The sequence below is a fragment of the Cygnus atratus genome, chromosome 12, assembly GCF_013377495.2.
Source record: "Cygnus atratus isolate AKBS03 ecotype Queensland, Australia chromosome 12, CAtr_DNAZoo_HiC_assembly, whole genome shotgun sequence".
Classification (NCBI taxonomy): Eukaryota; Metazoa; Chordata; class Aves; order Anseriformes; family Anatidae; genus Cygnus; species Cygnus atratus.
The window spans coordinates 19,315,034-19,334,205 of record NC_066373.1 but is presented as its reverse complement, the minus strand read 5'-3'; the positions used below and the strand labels follow the sequence as shown (position 1 = coordinate 19,334,205).

At 35.6% G+C, this 19,172-nt stretch overlaps 1 protein-coding gene across 5 annotated transcripts in view; it reads right to left on the bottom strand.

The window, feature by feature from the left end:
- Positions 1 to 6,943: 6,943 nt before the first annotated feature.
- Positions 6,944 to 19,172, bottom strand: part of NETO2 (neuropilin and tolloid like 2) — a 32,475-nt gene continuing 20,246 nt past the window's right edge. The window contains exons 6-10 of one of the 5 annotated variants that reach the window (XM_050713176.1): positions 17,975 to 18,203; positions 13,490 to 13,603; positions 10,295 to 10,852; positions 8,183 to 8,303; positions 6,944 to 7,462 (exon numbers count right to left, since the gene is read on the bottom strand). In XM_050713176.1, the coding sequence (XP_050569133.1) occupies positions 8,188 to 8,303; positions 10,295 to 10,852; positions 13,490 to 13,603; positions 17,975 to 18,203 (1,017 nt within the window). In that variant the 3' untranslated portion in view covers positions 6,944 to 7,462; positions 8,183 to 8,187. Of the gene's footprint in view, positions 7,463 to 8,182; positions 8,304 to 8,916; positions 10,853 to 13,489; positions 13,604 to 14,528; positions 14,663 to 17,974; positions 18,204 to 19,172 lie in introns of those variants that run through there. The other 4 variants (XM_050713174.1, XM_050713175.1, XM_035543310.2 and 1 more) reach the window with 4 other exon arrangements.

Sequence of the window (19,172 nt, the reverse complement as noted above, 5' to 3'; positions counted from 1 at the left end):
TTACTTGGAGGGGGGACAGGGAGGAGTGGAGATGAAGGGAGTGGGAAAGAGGTGATGGATGAATACCCAAGAATGCAAATATTTCAACGAGACTAGAAGCTGATGGTAGCCAGGGAGTGGGAGAACATCAGACAGTATGATTTCTCTAACTAGAGGGGTAGTGCTCCCTCTAAAATAGCAGGTGACCTCTTAAGAGCCGACAGCAATTTGCTTGAAGATGCTGATATTTGATATGTCAGAATAGTGCAAAAATGAGATAGCTTTGACTCTTAGAATAAATGGATTTTTAAAATCTATTTCAAATTATATGAATAGAAGGACTTCCCCCCAGGTTTTGGACTATCTCCACACATATATTGTCATCTTGTCCTGAGGTTTGTGTTCATACTTCTATAAGTCTGTATGATTGAGACTTTTGCTTTTGTTTTCCCTCATCTCATGTCAGTCAGAATCATTTTCTATAAAATGTGGAGTAAGTCCACAGATATCTTCTTAGATCTTTTCAAGAGGCTTATTAGAATAGTACATAATTTAGTCATTTATTTTTATTTTTAATCGCCTTGAAGGTAGAAGAAATCTGGGGAGATGGTCTCATTCTCTGAACATGACCTCAACCATTAGAAAACTGTAGAGCATTAGCTACGCTCCTGAAGCACTTGGAGGGCTAGTGGCTGAAGAGCACTATACCAAAGTTTTTGGTTATTACAAAGAACAAACTCTCCTTAGTGTCATAGGTAGATGTCATGTAATGCAGGAAATGATGAGGGCACAGGTTTCAAATGAGTAGTTTGTGAATTCCTGGGCAACAATTGTTTGTGAGTGTTGTTTGTTTTACAACACTCCAGACTTGAAGTCCGATGTTACTGGGTTATAGTTCTGATTAACAAAGGCGGCAAAAAGGATTTTTGTGACAATATCACTTGAATTGGGTGTTGAATATCTTACAATGAAAGCCTTTTAATAAGAAATGATTATCCCTTAATAGCTGTACTGAATATCTATTTTCTTGAAATAAATTGGTTGTGGCTGTTTGCAAAATTTATTTTCTGTTAAGCATAGGTATTGAAAAATAATCATTAGTTGCATGTATGGGATGTAGTGTCACTCCTGTGGGCAAGCTGCGAACATAAGAGAAAGTAGCAGCAATTCTTTGACTTCATGTATATACATATATATATATAAAAAAGGGAAAAAAAAAAGCAACATGGTGACTGGCAAAATGACTTACTGTACTTCTGAAATAAAATGTGTTATATTTCATACCACATACAAAGCAATAAAGCTGTACAGTGATATCTTTCCACACCGATAAGAAGAAGCATTTATATAACTGGTTGTCTGTATCCTTTGGCCTGAGAATTGCCTTTGTTGTTCAGTAAGTTAGGAAGATGCTTTGAAAGTTTTTGTAGTTGCAGTAAAGGGATGGGGTGCTGGGGTGGGGAGAAACAGGGCATCAGTCATAAGTCAGGGCATGAGGACTCTTCTTGGCATGCAGTATGCACATCAGAATGAGATGTTTGCCTTTATCATTATTTTTTCAGACAGAACCAGGATCCTGCTGAAGTAGTCAGTTCATATAGCCAGTTTGCCTGCCTGTGTGATGGACAGCTGCCTGTTTCTGAGCTTTACGTCCCTGACACCAGGCTCAGGGTGGAACAAAGAAGTGGTAGAGTCAGCAGGCGAACAGGAGGAGGGAGAGGCAGCATCACAGTTACACAGGAATTGGAGGAATCCCAATCCATACTTTGATTAGATTTACTTAGGCACCTTTCATTGAATGGTAGAGAACGGGTAAAATGTTGATTAACAAAGGCAAAAAAGGAGTTAATTGGGAATATCTCTTAATTGATTAGTAAGGGATCAAGCACTACAGCATTAGTGATATGAAACTTTTCCTGTATACCTGCATCTCCAGATAAATAATAAATGGTGTCAAAGTAAATTTTGCTGCTGATGCATTAGACTTTTTTTTTTTTCCTAAATGACAGTCTGTATTTTAGTTAGATATATTTGATGATAAAATAATTTAAAACAAGATTTCAAAGCATACAACTGGAAACAATCTTATGATACTGTAATGTTCTGTCTCAGCAAAACCACCAAAACAAACAAAAAGGCACCGAATCATCAACATTTAAACAAAATGTCTGTACCAATGTTTAAAAATAGTTTGGCTTCTCAAGGCCAAATCTGTTTTCAGACAGTTCCTTGTCTGAAAAGAATATGTTACCTCTAATATATTTTTGCCAGGCTAGCTCTCTTCCTTCTGCTTATCTCTTTCTGCTACAGACAGCTATTTATTTTATGATACAGGAGGCTTCTTCATTGGAGGCCGAACACGCATTTTGTCACTAAGATGCTCTCTTGCAGGCTTATTCATTGCTTTTTGCATCCCTTAAATGTAACTGATGTAAAGCATGATAATGTTTTCTAAAGAACTCTCTAGCTTCTAAAAAGCTCTTCATATTTTAGCAACGGCAGTCAACAGCAGCTATTCAACCTTAAAGTCATAAGAGAATGCAAATATTTGTACTTTAGTAATAATGATAATTGATTAGAGATTAGACAAATTTATCTGAAAAAAAAAATCAACAAAATTTCCAGTTTATAGTCAGATAGTATACAGTATAACAGTAACAGTATAGAGCTACACTGGACATCATAGCTAGTGTGAAAAACAAACAAAAAAACACAAACAAGGGGGAGGAGGAGGGTATAACTATTTTACCATTTTGATATATTTTTCCTTCTTGGAAAGACAGCCAGGGAGCTAGATGCAGAGAGGATTGACTTCTAACTGTTGGAACAACAAAAGACTTGCAGAAAATCCTAATTCCAAAGCCATGGATCTCAGGGCAGCTTTATTGCCTTTTGTATTCTCCCCTTCTCTGATGTTGTAGGTGACTGGGCAGGCCCTTGATTTCTGGTTGTTTATCCACTAAATCTTGCAGACTTTATATCAGACCCTGAAACTTTAACTCTTTTCTGAGGAAATCAAAGATGTATTCCCTCCCCCCCCCCCCCCTCCCCCGCCCACCTTGGATATACATTATTAGACATTTTTGTTAAGGCTAGCCCTGGGTCTACAAGCAAAATTAACATTAATTTAAGATATTCTTCTACTGTTACTTGAAGTGCTTCTGTAATTAAAGAAAAGAAGGTTGCCTCACAGCCAGAAGACTAGTTTGTAAATCTCCTATATGAGGCAGACTGTTTCTTCTGCTTTGAGATAGGCTTGACTTTCTGCTAGTTCCTTCAACCATTCTAACCTGCTATTTGTACTCAACAAGACAATCAATTTGCATTTTCTTGCAAATTTACAGAAATAATTTTTTCATTGTACTGTAGATCTCAAGTGACTCTTCCATCTCTTTTTTCTTTGGCGATATTAATTCTGTCTGGTTCTATGACAAGGATAAGCCACGACCCCGAGTTGTGATTCAAGGAAAACTGAGTTCAGTGAGTTATTTCTTCCCTTGGTAGTATTTGTTTGATAATTGTGGGTATTTTTGTTTTGCTTCTAAACTTTCAGGAATAAACAACCACAGTCCACAACCTTTTTAGGAACACAAAATCAATCTGGGAATATCTTTTATACTTTCTACTTCTCATGAACTTTTCACTAAACTTTGAGGGCAGCTTGTTAATTTGAGCTCCTTGGATGGTACTGTTGCTATAAACCACTTAGTAGCCTTATTTATGTTGCTGAGGGGAGGAGGGAGTACTGATAAAGAAGTGGTTTTGTACTTTCTGTTTGTCTTGTCGAGCATTAGTGTTTGACAACTGAAGCAAAGGAGTGTTGTATGTGGTGCCCAGATGTTTTCATTAAATCCTGATGTCACACATCTGGTAACTTGTTGCAAAGTAAACTCTTCCATGAATGTATATAGTGCAGTTATTTATACTTTTATTAGTTGACGTTAAAACAGGTGTTTCATAAGTTTAAACACAGTAATGCGATATTTAAATCTACCCAGTATTTGTTACAGCTTTGTGGACAAGGAATGCACGTGCTTGCTTTAGAAAAGCATTTTGTTTTCTGATGCTAACTAAAGTTGATACTATAGTGTGTGTATATTTAAAACAACAACACTTTTGTTCTAATAATCAGTAAGAACTATCTCGTGTTTGGGTTCTGCTAGTTCAAGTAAGGATGTGTTTCCCATATGCTGTCCTTACTCCCACTCTGATCTGGGAACTGCAGTGCAGTAAAGCTTTCCAAGTTTGCAGCTTTAATTATTAGTTCTGGGTCTTAAAGGCAAATAACTTAGTTTTCTACCTCTCTTGCATGAATTTTATGCTTAAGTGTACATACTGAAATTTGTCAAAACAGACATAAATGCAGAAACGTCTGGGAGAATATGATAACCTTAAGAGTCATAGAGTTCTAAAAACTACCCAATATAGGAGATTATTTTAAGCATCCATTACTTTTTTATTAGTTTATTATACACTTGAATTTTACATGCATATCTTGTGCTGGTTTTGTATATTCCAGAATTCCCTTCACAGTTCAGGATAAAACGTAATGACAGTAGAAGATAAAATGGCTTGTGCAGTTTTTATGCTTCTGGTAAGTGCAAAGCAAACATCTTCATTCTTTGGTCTTTGTTTTTTCGTTACTATTGAAAAATTAAAATGATTTGGCTTCACCTCAGGCCTTCAATTGCTCTGTTGGGTTATTAAACATGCAGTGGAAGAGCCAGTAATGAGTAGTATTGCTTATGTACCTTGTCTGTTTGTTCTTTACAAATAGAAGATTCATTACAGCATCTATGAGAGTTGGGGTTTATTGACTTGTCTTTCTCAGAATCTCTTATTCTCATAATTGCTTTCAAGAGTGTTTTTCTTGTTTTTCTGCTTCTTTTCCACACCCATTAATCACTGAATAGTTTTTTTATATAATAATCAGCAGTAATTGAGAATGCTATCCAGTAAACTCTCAGTACTAGCATCTGGCGTTTTCCAAATTATTAGGAGTATTGAGGGTGTTTACTGAAGTGAGGGAAACTAACATCTTGCTTAAACAGAATTGTATGCTTTATTACCTGGAGAGCAATTTGAGTGCATTGAAGGGTGAGTTAAAAATTGCATCAGAAATGTTCAGCGGTCAGTATTCTACTGTCTCCCATTTTGTATTTAGAACAAAGAATTATTTATTTTCAGCTCCCCTTCTGTTTCTGCAAATATTTTTTTTCCTTCTTGTTTTTGTACATTTTGATGTACTTCACCAGTGGAACTGAAAGGAAGCCTGTGCTCTGTGTTATTCAGAGGTGAATGTGGTAGTTATTAAGGGCAAGCGTTTTGAGCAAACTGAGTGTGATAACCAGGGGCAAACAAAGCCCATTTTCTCACAATTAAGAAAAAAAAAAAAAAGCCTTTTTAAATTCTGATATTGTTTTCCTACAAAATACTGGACTTTGAGTATTAGAAAACCAATTTACTTTGCTCCAGTTCAGCCATATTAATTTGAGGTTAAGGAGATAATCTCGTGAGCTTTGAGTTTTTCTTGTAGTCTCTTACTTCTCCAGTGACAAATAAGCTGCACTATAAAACCATAAATTAGCATAATGTTTAAACTCTGAAATGCTATGGTTTAATGATAAATACGTCTACAGTATAACTCTTGTTCCCTAAACATATCTGGGAGGAAGAGAGAAGCAACTTTTATGTAGGTGATAATGTAATTTCAGGCTAATTGTGAGATGTAAATAATATTATATTTCTATGAATAAATAATAAAGTAATGAAATAAGATTTAAAACTTCAAAGATCTCTTTGAAATCTGTTTGGGTGGAGAGGAAGTAGTTGTTCAGAGAAAACAGTATGGTGTTTACCATTAAAGTACTCTGGCAGCATTGACAGATCTTACCTCTCAGAAGGTGTTTGAGATTACAAAATAGCAAATTATATTTAAGGCAAAGCAACTTATATTTATATTTAATTTTGAGGTGTACAGGTCTTTTGTACTATTACTTGGTTTATTATAATACTGGATTTTTTTTTTTCTTGAGCGGAATTTGATGTAAATTTTATGGGCTTCTCCTGTATAAGAGCTGTTACCATAAATTACATGATGGTAATGGAAAGACATACAAAGACTTTAAGTTCTTGCTTTGATTTTCCCTGGGCTTGGCTCTGTAAGAAGAGACAGACTGATAAAAAATTAAGCTGTTTTATCTGGTATATAGTGGATTATCTTTGATAGATAGATAAGAGGGAACAAGCTGACAAGTAATAAATGCCTGTTGGTGTTAATGTATGAAACAGATGGAAAACAGATTTTTGTTAAGCTGATTCTGTAAAGCGTAGCAAAGGAATTTGAATGTGAAAATAAACTTGCAATTCCGTAGTGACACAGAATCACATATTAGAGCATATTAACATGTGATTTATTTGTGTATTCATAGGAGGGATTTATCCCACATATAGATAGTTATTGGAAACCCCAGGAACAGAATTCTTAAAGATTCTAGCTTTTATTTTGTTAGATTGAGATAGGTGCTAGAAATGTTTTCAAAACATGAATTAACTCAATGGTTTTGAGTTATAATGGGGTAAGGATTTTAAAATTAATGTTCAGCTGCAATGGCATGATGTCAAATAATGTAAAATCAGCTCATCTTTCAGTCTGACATAGATTATAAATGTGTTTTGGCAAGCAGTCCATAGATTTGAGCAATCTTAGGGCTCATACATAAACTTTGAAGGAAGGACATCTAAATATAAATAGATCTTCCTGGATGATCAGTCTCTGTATCTATTCACAGTAAAATGCAGTCAGCCACTCAGTAGAAAGTTTCAGTATCGCCATAAGAACTTAGTGGTTCCATTTCAAGATGTAATTTGCTCTTGACTTCTCAAATATAGGTACTGATTTTTTTTTAAGTTATGCTGTTAGTAAGTAGCACTTTAGTGAAAAGATTATACTTAAATAGTTCAGAAATGCAAATTTTATTATGATCTTTGATATTAAAAAAAATCTATTTAAGGACTAAATTGATTCGAAAATAAGGAAAGTATTTTTTCGTCAAGTATCAAGAGATGGGCTGCTAATAAACAGAATTCTCTGTACCAAGTGAAAACAAAACAAAATATATTTTAATGACTTAAACATTCCGCGAAGCGTTCACATGACAGGCACTTTTTCTTGTAAGTCAATGACAGGTCTTTCCATAACTTTTCTTTTTACTGGTTTAATAAGAATAGAAAGTAATTCCTATCATACACCACTATAATTTGTATGTACAATGAAGGTCGTAAATTCTACTCTGGAGAAGAGAATTTCATGCTTTTTAAGGACAGATTAGTATGTCTGTGATCACTGAAACACTTCAGTCATTTCCAGCATGAAGTCTGAATTCCCACTGTCATCATATCTGCAAACGTAAGCATCTCCTTACAGAACTTCTAGAATCACGGTTCTTGTTCACTTACTTTCATGTCAGCTGTAGATTTACAACTTTTATTGAGAAGAAATAGTTCACGTTAAATGGTTTTATGTCTAAACTATAGAAGATAAAAATTAACTTATGTTTTGGTATTTATAAGTCATGTCATTGACCGTTTCCTGGTCAGCGTGTATATAGGGAATGTATCTTTGCTTTCTTTGCTTACATGCATTCAGGGCTAACAGAAGGTATTGGGGATATGGGTAAAAATGAGTGCAAAATCAGAATGCTCCTAGAAAGGTATGGATTTTTGCCACAATATGGGTTGGGTCTGCTACTACTGAAATACTGGAACTCTCCTTTTTCAGAGTTTTCACTCTGTACTGGGAAACGGGCAGGTGTTAACTAGACAGGAGTATCTCAACTTTATGCTACAAACTAAAAAGTGCTGGGCCTGGGGATATTGGAAAAGGTTGCTTACAATACGTAGCTGGTTAAGGGAGTTCACCTAGCTGCTCTAGGGTAGCAGAAAAGCAGCTGTGTTCTGACCATGTCACCAGGAAGTTGCAACAGAGACGAAAATATTATTTAGGCCATTCCAGAATTCTTCAGTAGAGTTTTTTCCCTTTTCTCCACAGACTTGCACTCTGCAGGGTTACTGTTTGTTTTATTATTACAGGTTTAGTGTTCAAAGACAATATAACTTAGGAAAGAATAGGGACCATAATATTTTATCACATGGACAAATATACCTTATAAAGGAAACTTAATCATGCAGACCTAGCACTTACCAGAGTTATATGAACGAAAAGGACTCATGTAAAACTATGTATTTCTTGTTGAAAGAATCTGGAACTAAGTCTGAAGCAAATAACATTCTGGTCCATACAGGTAATGATGAGAGATTTATTACTGAAATCAATGAGAAGTAAATGAAATATGTCAATAAATGTTTTAATTAAATATACTAAAAAAATCAGGTCAAAATTAACTAGCTTTTTTTTAACACCTGCATGAAGTGCATCTTAAAAAAAAAAAAAGCCCACTTCTGTTGTTTCAAACTGAAATCTGTTCTGGGATAAGCACAAAAACTGAGAACAGGGTATAACCTTAGGGGTCTGATCTGTGACCTTCTGCCTAAGTTCTTTTAGATACACGGCAGGCTTAATTTTGAAGTTGTGAAGTGTTGAGGATAATCAATTCCCTCCCTCCCCCACCCCCCCAATTTCTTACATTTTGTATGATTTTGCATTTCTTTTTACATTTTATAAACATTTGATTTTTTTTTTCCATTCAGTGAAAAATCAGTTTGTTATAGCTGTTGTTCATCTATTTTTAAGAGAAGAGGCTTCACTTGCTGAGGTCATATACTAATTTTTGTACTGTAGTCAGCCCAACAAACATCTCACTGTAAATATGGTTTTATATACATTTCCAAATAAAGGCTATAACTAGTGCAAGCTGGTAGGTCACATTTAGTAAAAGGTTTCTTGTGAAGAAAATATCAGAATAAATCCAAACAAACCAGGGAATAAAATGTAGGCTAATGCAGAAGTCATATTAAGTATGCTTGGCAAATTGCGGTGTACATGGCAGCAACTGCATGTTATTCGGAGCTGCTAAAACGGACAGTGAAACAAGCCTGTTGTACAGGTGCTAGATTTTGATTTAATAAATAGTCTATACAGTATCAAACGATATAAAAAGTCTAAAAAACACAATGAGAATTATTGTATTTGAAAAAACTGTTCTATATTGTAAAAATGTTAAAATTAGGTCCAAACCACCATTAAAAAAGGTATGAAATGTGCAATTTTTCAAGTGGCAACAAGGGGCATGAGAAAGGTTCCATAAAGGTTAACAAGAGTTGTTTGATTTCTCCTTGTTTCCCTGGTGATCACACATGTCAGAGCAATCCTTTTCAGGCAAGTAGGACACGAGCTAAAAGTATCATCACTGATTTCAGTAGGGAAGATTGGCTGCATAAGGACTAAAAGGCTATTTTGAGAGAAATGTACAGTACAGTCTATTCATGTAAATACTTGGAAAACACAGGAACAGAATTATTTTCTAACTACAGAGCGGTGAAATCAGTGTAGCCACATGGATTTATAATACATGGCAGAATCTTTTAGAATCCTAAGCCTTCTTGAAAGCAAACAGTTTGAAGTCTGCATCTAGAATAACATGAGCGCTTGTGTTTAACCGCAAGCTGCGAGGGTCACATTCCCAAATGTACTAAAATTAATAAACCTCAATATCTTTTAAAAAGGCAGTAACCCCTTACACTTATTTCTCACAAAGCATAGAGTGAGGAACTGATAATTAAAGGCAATATAAATGGCAGGCAAGATGAAACAGATGGCTGTAATGTAACTCTTGAGTCTTAACTGGCACTTAACACTAACTCTTTCAATATGACAAATACAATAAGACACCTATGTTGACATATACGTGGTGCACTTAACTACTTTTATTTATGTAACTGAGGTATTAAAATTGTCTTGAAAAGCAGACATCTAAATAAGAGAAAACGATGTGAAGAGAAGGGTAGTAGTCACTGTTTTTGCTGATCAATGACAGTGGTGGTTGTTGTTGCTGTCTTTCCCCCAACATCCTTAACTTCCAATTTCCATGAAAAGTCTGGCTTGTTGCTCCACCGGACAGGTAGCTTGGGAGGATGGGAGGAAGTCCACTGTTCTTCAGCAGAAATTAGTTATGAAGACTTTCTTTCTTTCCTTTTTTTTTTTTTTTCAAATGAAGTATAATAACCTAAAAGTGTGTGCATCTCACACGCTGCATATAATACACTTTTAATATATACACTGTCCTTATACACAAGCATCCTCTATGTACACTGATAACACCTTAACTAGGAAATTAAAAGTCAATAGATAACGAACCTTGTGCTGTATCTTCTCTTCCTCTAACATAGATTTCACATGGAATTTCCTCCATCACCCTGTCTTCTATGACTTGCTCGGGGCAGTCATGCGCTTGTTTGAAAGTGTAGCTACTTTTCTTGAATGTGCTATTAAATGTTTTCATTGGCTGAGGTTGTGCAAAATCATTGCGGAAGGGAAGTTCCATGGAGCTGAGGTTTGTCCTGCTTTGTTTTATATTGGAGGCTTGAGAGCCACAGTGGTGGTCATGAATGCACCTGGAAGCTGTTGAAGAGCGCCTCATTTTCTGATAGTTTTCAAGTTCTTCTGATAAATCTGCCAAATCTGCAGAAATCTCTTTGTCCCTCAGTGAAAACAGTTCATAATGTGGAGGATCAAACACTTCCTGGAAACCAGTTTTATTGAAAGCAGTCTTGCAAGCCATAACTTTTTTGCGAGGTTGCTTTATTTGTACTAGAATTGAAATGATAAGAAGAACTAAAACTATCCCTGACGTGATACCAATGATTGTTCCATGTGTTCTGGTGATTTGTTCAAACAATCCAGCTTTTTTCCTTTCTGCAAAGAAAAAATGGGGATTATGAGAGTTCTTTCTTTTCATATTTTGGACTGTATATTAGAACAAAGCAAGCTGCATTGTGATTGCCACGTAAGTGCTGTGCTATTAATGAAATGAATTCATGGTACTAGAGACTAGACCTGTATGATTTGTTATATTAGATCTGTGCATTTATTCAGCAAGTCTAATTCCCCATCTTCATTAGTGATGGTAATAAACTCAGTTAGGGAAAGAGTGTGGGGAAAGGGGGAGCAAAAAACCTCAACCAACCTAAATAATATGGCACTTTTGGGTAGTACTTCATATGGAAACACACAAGATGGCAGCATCAGTACAAGATGGTTTTCCATACTTAAAATTCTTTTTTGGAGATTCAAATTTTCCAGTTAGGTTTCTGTTCTGTAAAAATACTTCATTTAGAGGATTGCAAGATTTCTCCAGTGATAGACTCTGTAACATTTGCTAGCGAGGGGAAAAAGCATTTAAGACTGTAGAAAAAAATGTTGCCTAAATGTTGCATATTTTCAGCTATCATGCTCCTGGCATCTGGATATGTCTGTTATGCACTTAGGTACTCCACACACAGTGCATGGAGAGAGTTGCATACCAACTTATGTAAAACAACCCATATACTAAACAGAGTCCTGAGGAATTGACTAATAATTCATGTCTGAAATACCGTTTCGCTTCAGAGCTTAGCCTATTTATTCTGAGTTACATTTATTGCTTTAATATGAATGAGCCTATCTCCCCTTGTCCTACCCAGTTTGGCTCTTGTTAGCATACTTCTGTGGGAGATACAAATTTCAATGCTATGGTAGTTCTCTCATCTGTATCTAGGTTTCTTAATTCTTGGAAGATTTTTTTTCATCAAGAAGGTCTTAATCAAAAGGTGATGTCGTCCCCAGTCTCTTAAAAGAAATCGCATGTGACTGATTTTTTTTTTTAAACTATTTATTTGTATGACCCACTGGCCTTAGGTGTAAGGTAGGCTGCAACATAATCAGGTTTAGGCAGTCACTGACATGGACTAAATGAGAACTCTAGGTGCCTCTGGGAACTCAGCACAATTGAGAAGCCTTCTTTTCAAAGACAAAATTGTTCTTTTGGTTTAATCAGTCTCCTTAAGTCTGCCTTAGCTGACAAGATGGATCCAATTTTCAACTATCCTTTAATTATCTGCTGTGCAACTACTGAAGCAGCGTTTAAATTGTATCCAACATAAAACATGGTAGATTATTCAGCATCAGATGTACAAATATTGGGAAAGACGGTTTCTTATCTAATGATATAGTTTTCAAAAAATTTTGTTTCTGAAATACTGTAGTGCATTAGTGAAGTGTAGACTCTACGTGAGGTTCTAGAAAAGCACTTAGAGATGGGAAATAGATACAGCAATTCCACTTAATAGGGAACACAGAATATTATTAAAGCTAAGGATTATTTAGAGAAAACTTACTTATCCATTGAAAACTTAACAGTTATGGATCATGATTTTTAGCTGGAAAACTTGCATAATATGTAACATATATAATGCACCTTCCCTTAGAGTGTATTAGAGCAGTGTGATTTTTTTACAATGCTTGTCCAAAATACAATTGCAAAAATAGCTTTTGAGTACAGAAATCAAACTTTAGTCTTTTGGTAAATAATAATAAGAACAAAACACTATTTTATTTCAAGGTTTTTCTTAGAGAAAGTTTTGACCCTTCCTACAGTTAAGAGTTTCTCTTTGAAACTGAGTACATATTTTAATCTTTCAGGTTTTTTTTTCAGACCTACTTATGCCATTCCATTTGTCAGATGAGCACAAGTTCTTGTTTTGCTTCTTTAGCAAGAAAAAAAAATAGACCTTAAACTGTTTTTGTTTCAACTCTGAAAATTCGCTTACTGTTGAAAGACAGATAAATATATCTGTGCTTGAGTAGAATAGTAATTTCTTCAAATCATGAGAACTTTCTGTACAAAGCCTGATATTGAAATGACTTGTTGTAGTTGTGACAGTTTAAACAATACTTCTCTGCCCCGGGTTCTAGAAGCAGTGTTCTACGTGTCTCTATTTTCCATAAGTGATGACTTCTTCACATCCTACCAATCCCTCCTTCCTCCCACTACTTGTAACACCACATGCAGCAGGTGCATGTACTCTGAGATGGGCTCAATGATTAAGAACTTAAAATAAAAACAAATATTTTAAATTTGCATTTATCTCTGGAGACTGCTGCTTCTACTTTAGAGTGGAAAAAGACTGTGCTCGAAGGACTGTCTTTTTCCAGCTGTATCATTTTTTTTCCTAATAAAAGGCATTACTTGTCCCTACAACTTGCTTCATTTAAAACTTAGAAATGGATATGATGGAACCTGGCAAATACTACATTCTTTTTCCTATTAAGCTATTATTCTTTTAAAATGAAAAGTTCATGCTGAAGAGGAAGAGATTTACTTATAAAGCAGTTAGATCAATCTTTAGTATGCTTACATGCCTCCTGAGTTTAAATAAAAAATTTGGAACACCGTTCTGAGATTAGGAGAATAGCTGTCTTCAGCATATTTCCAGGAAAGGACATTTCAGGACTTTCTTGAAAGGCAAACTGACCAGCCTGGGTTATAAAGGCTATACTTTGCACTATATTCACCTCTGCAGTGATTTTCATCCCAAGGGTATGCACAGTTTTGAATGCCATTGCAGACTAAAGAATTATTGATGCACATGTTGCTATGGCAGAAGTAAGTGTTGCCTGAGCAGGGAGCTGCAGTAGAGAAGAGGAAGAAAATGTTAGGAATTTTCAGTAAGTCATACATTGCACGACAAAAGAAAAAAAAAGATAGTAAATTCCTGTTACTTTTAACATGCGTATTTGTTCTTTTCTCTTTACAGTTTCAAACTGAAACAATTCTTATGCATATCAGTAATTAACAGATTATTTACTCCGTGGTTGGTTGGTTGTTTTCCTGTGTATTTATCAATGCTACAAACAAAACTTTCTTGCTCAAAACAGGTAGTAGAAAGACAGTCACAAAACACAAGTAATGGAAGAAGGCTTTAATACTTGTCTTTAAAAGCTTAACACTTAAATCACATGTTCACCATCAATTATAAATTTATTCAGTCTGCCGTATATCTGCTGTGTAAATGGCTGTGAAACAGCTCCTGAACATCTGCATTTTGGAGCCCATTAATATCTTAAGACAAATCAGATTTCAGTTTGTGGAGGACTGTTTCAGTAACTGCAAGAGATTTCAGTAACTGGAGGCATCTAAGTCATTCCCGTTTGTGAATCAAAGCTCTTAGATCCTCCTATCAGAACTAATGCAACAATTAAGAGAGTAAAGTCCATCTTTTTATCTATCTGTCTATATATAGTTGGAAATTTGAAGAAATACTTTAACTAGAAAGTTTTTTGCATCAATGTTTGTTATAGCTCCTTGATGTTAGAAAAATACTTATAGAACATCCTGAAAAATAATATATATATTTTAAATAATATACTTGGGGAATTCGCTATGACTTAAGGGCACTAGACAAGAATTTATTTTTTTTTCTGTCTCAGCAATGTGTTATTTTTATCACAGAAGTGTCTGTTAATACTGTAATCAATTATATATTAAATAGCACAGATGTTGTGATAGACATTCTATTACTTGGTTTCATAGAAAGAATTTATTCTTGAGTAGTCTGAATTCTCTGAAACCGACAGTGAAACCCAAAGGGTACAATTAGAGGAGGGTGACAAGTCCTGAATACCTCATGTTTCTCACTTATTCCTTCTGTTAGGCTTCAGACTCAGTGACAAAAATAGGAGTCATGCCTAAAGAAGAAAAGAAAATTCAAGCCTTTAATTTTGAAATTGCATTTCCTGACCCAATTATGCATGTCTTCCCATTTCTTACTGCACTCAATTTTCGTAATCTCCACTCATTCATTTTAATCTTTTGTACTACCTTCATGTTAATTTTAACCCCTGACAACCTGGCAAGAAGACCCATATAGGAAGCTTGCTTTAACTGTAGTACAAGCACTGTAGTACTTCTTCCTCTAACATACTACAGAATTTATTTAGAAGGTATTTTGGAAGAGTTTATCTCCATAACTTTAGTATTTTAAAATGTCATAGTGAGGAAGATACATGTAATAATTACTGAATTGAGCTGAGAATTTAATTGTTTGGAAAGTAGATTCAGAAAATGAAGGACATTGCTTTAAAGTATTATCAATGCTTAGAAAGTTATAGCTCATGCCAATTATACCAGTTATGAATGAGACGTTAGCATTACAATAAGGAAGTCATTCTTGAGCCATCCGCTTGCATTCTGGGATGGAATAAACTCGCTTGGTAGATATGGGGAGAGTGGTGGATGTTGTATATCCTGACTTCAGTGAGGTTTTCAAAACTGTGTCCCATAACAGCCTTGCAGAGAAACTGATGAATTACAGGCTATGTAGGAGGACAGTGAGGTGGACTGAAAACTGACTCAACTGAGAGGCATAAAGGAATGTGATCAGAGGCAGAAAGTCCAGCTGCAGGCAGTCAATAGTGGTGTTCCCCAGAGTTCGATACTGATCTTATTTATCCTTTATATACAATAACTTTAAAAAGCTGTGTATGTAATAGTCTACACCGTCTATTAAAATATCTGAGACAAAGGAAGATCTATGAAATTGGTGTCCAGAGCAGCTGCCAGGAATCCATGTGTATTTGTTAGTGTTTCAGTACGGATCTGTATGGAGTTGTAGTTCTTTTGGAGGCATAGAGGAAGAATTATGATGCAAGACACATTCCTTTTCTTATTCCCGTATTTTTTCAATTTGTATCTTTTTGGATGATGCATTCTGCTGCTGCCTCTCCATCCCCCAGCACATTCTCTATTTTACATTCCTGTGTAGCTTCTTTAATGTTTTTTAGGGATGGCTTTTGCTCACAGGTCCATGAAAATGGGACAAATTGACTTCATTTTCCTTTGTTTGTTATATGGGGAGTAAAAAGTCTGACTACCAGTCACAGTGATTGATTGGTTCCAGTCCAGGACTTCAAGGACATAGCTGGACTCCTCTCATAACAGCTGCCTAAAACTTGCACAGTGTTCACAGTGTTCTTTATATATAGCATTATTCATGTATTGAATCAAGCCAGAAATCAAATACATTGATTTTTAATGTTGTTAACTGAATTACTTAGTCAAATTTGCAAGCAGCACTAGGTATGTGTTAGGTGACTGTCATGCACAATTAGCTCATTTATGTAAATCTCTTCAGAAATATTGATTGTTTTCATGGTTGGCTTCTTATAATTACAAATCACTAATAAGGTAGAAGAGAAAAATAGGTTAGAGATTTGAAGAGAAGATAAACCCAGATTCACTATTTTCAGTTTGAAAACTTGATTATCACTAGACTATTTAAAAATACAGGAAACGCTCAGTTTTTAGGAACATACTTTTGAATTACCCTATCCAAGACAGACAGTATCTCAAGTTAGAAGATAAATAAAAATAACTGCATGCCTTTGCAGACTTTCTTCTGGCAAGGACTTTTGAATTCCTTTAAAATTCTAACTTTGAAAAGTTATTCAGCTCTAGAAGTGGTTACTGTTTCAGCATCTTGCACTTCATCCCTCCCCTGCCCCATAATATTTAAAATATACAGGGATAATTTCCCCCGGAAAAGTTCGTAGCATTTTTGAGATAGTGCAATTAATTCCAGCTTTCATCACTAATATTAATAAGTTTATTGAAGTAAAAGGCACTGGAAAAGCTGTTACAAATTTGGTAAGCAGGTTGTGCTTAAAACATACTTAAATTCACAATAAAGTTTGTTAAATGCCTACTCTAGGTTAAACAACAGACTAGTTTCTGAAATGTTCTTTCTACTGGTTCTTACTACCATGTACACAAAGCAGGCAATAAGACAGTTACCTTCAATCGCTGTTACTTTATAAAGGCTGTTGTGCAGAAACTATCTTTCATTCTGTGTTAAACTTTCCTGTTCAATGGAGCTGAACATCAAACTACCTGTTACCTGTAACTTGAATTTTTTTGCAAGATGGTGACCAGGATCCGTTTCAGAACTTTCTACAGACATGTTACTTCTGTCAAAAACAGTTATGTCTTTGGCAGCAAATGTGTACTACTTACTCTCCAAGCAGAGCTTTCTGAAAACCTTTAGCACAAGCATAGGTCTGCTCTCCTGAAGTAGCAGACATATTTTATTCAGTTCTCTGCGTATATCTCAGATCTGCTGTGCACTTCCAAACTCAGTTTACTTCTGTGCTGAAGATGACACTTCTTTGCAGTTTCCACATTCTGCAATGTGGGCCATATTGTCCTTTGTAAATATGTGAGGCAACCAAATTCAATTAAGTTCAGAGAGAAAGTGCTTAGAAGAAAATCTCACAGACAGAATGCTTTCAAGAAGCATCTTAATTTACAATGAGAATAATGACTCTCTCTAAGGCAGGCTATGGAATCCAAACAGAAGCCCAGACAGCATTTGTAGCTCTGCTTTTAATATAGCCTTCTTAATAAATTTGAATTCAACTGCCTTATTCGTGGCTGTGTAACACAACCGGGCTTTGGTGAGGGAGCACACATGGGGTTGTTTTAGAGCTATGTGCAGTGGAGAAAGGAGGCAGCAGCTTAGGTGTGGCAGAAGCAGGGGTACCTTCAGATCTGCAGTCGAAGGTAGGGCTGTGGATAGGAAGAATATCCAGACTCAGCAGGGTCACAAGTGTTTCCTAGCCTTGTGACTGTCCAGGGTGGGCTTGAGGAGAGCCTATCGTGGTGTCTGGCAGGGAAACAGAAGTTGGGTGCTAACGGGATAGCACACTTCAGTCTCACTGCTGTCTTCTAAGTAAGTCTGTGTACCTTTGTAGAAATAATTGAGAAGGACCTACCCTAAGGCTGTATTATTCTTGAATTCAAAGGAAAAATAAATCTTTTAAGAAAGGAGGAAAGCCATTCTTCAGGAACCATGCTCATAACTGTAATAAAGCAAGTATTTAACTTACCTACTTGTATGTGAAGGAAACAGTGTAAGTTCCTGCTGCACAAGACATAGCTAATGGCTTTTCCTAAAATACCTGAAGTACCGTTATACCAGAATAGGCACTTGAAAATGTACTTACGATCCACAAATGAAGTGAACAGCATTCGGAACCTGCTTAGTCTACTGCCTTCGTCTGCCCACATTCGTACCACGCCAGTCCCAGTCTGCAGCATGACATCATTTGCTACAGTGCTGCAAAACTTTGCCTTCAGGTTTTCAATAGAACTACTTCCATCATAGACAGCAACAAAATTTCTTTTGCATTCATTGGAATGCTCCATTTGATAGTCCAGAAATCGTAAATAAATCTGTTATAAAACAGAAATGAATATATCCAGGAAAAGTAATACAGAGAAGACAGTTTTTGATTTTTAGACTTGAATAAGATGTTTTGTCCCCATATACATTTGTGTAACTCCTGATTCACAATGCTTTTAAACTTGCATTTCCTCTCATTAAAGGTCAATGTGGGATATTACCTGGAATTTGTAATAAGTGTCTCCATTTCATTCCCCCTCCCCAAACAATCTTTACTTAATAATTTACTCTGATGTATTTCTGCTCCCCCTGGGGAAAAAATAAATAAAAATCAACACACGAGCTGAATAAAGGTGTAAGCAGCTCTGCTAAGCGTACAGCCTGTTACCCTAGAACAGATGCAAGGAACACATAAATGTCCTGAAAGGATATTTAATGGTCTTTTGACTGCTCTCTTGCCTTTTTAATTCATAAAAATCAGGCTAAAATATAAGGGAAGGAATCTAGTGAGAAAAGCTCTGAAGTGAAAGAAGGAAGTTAAAATTTGTTGCTTCAGAATGGAAGCTAATTACTTATACATAGCTGTGTTATGAAAGACATAAACCATGAAAACCATGGGTAATTTGAATAAAAATGGAAGCAGGAGATAAGTAAACTGGCTATCTAGAAAGAGTTAATAAAATTAAGCCAATCTTAACTCCTCCAAAAATAGAAATCTAACCAAAGAAAAAGTAACATGTGGTAGAGCATATGCAGCAAAGAAATTGGAAGACCAAGATGGTACTTGAAGAGTAAGCAAATAATTTATCTTGCTAGGGCAGGAATCTTGAGAAAGCTTGCAATTAAGTTAGCGTTGCATAGAAAGATCATTGGGCTTTTTAATCCCTTGTACGTCTATATTGGAATTCTCAAAATTCTAGTGAAAGTTGATGAGATATATAATTAAGCCACCTGTAAATTAAAGCCATCTTTAAAATTCCCAAGATGTCCATAATTTTGACAGAGAAGAAATCTATCCA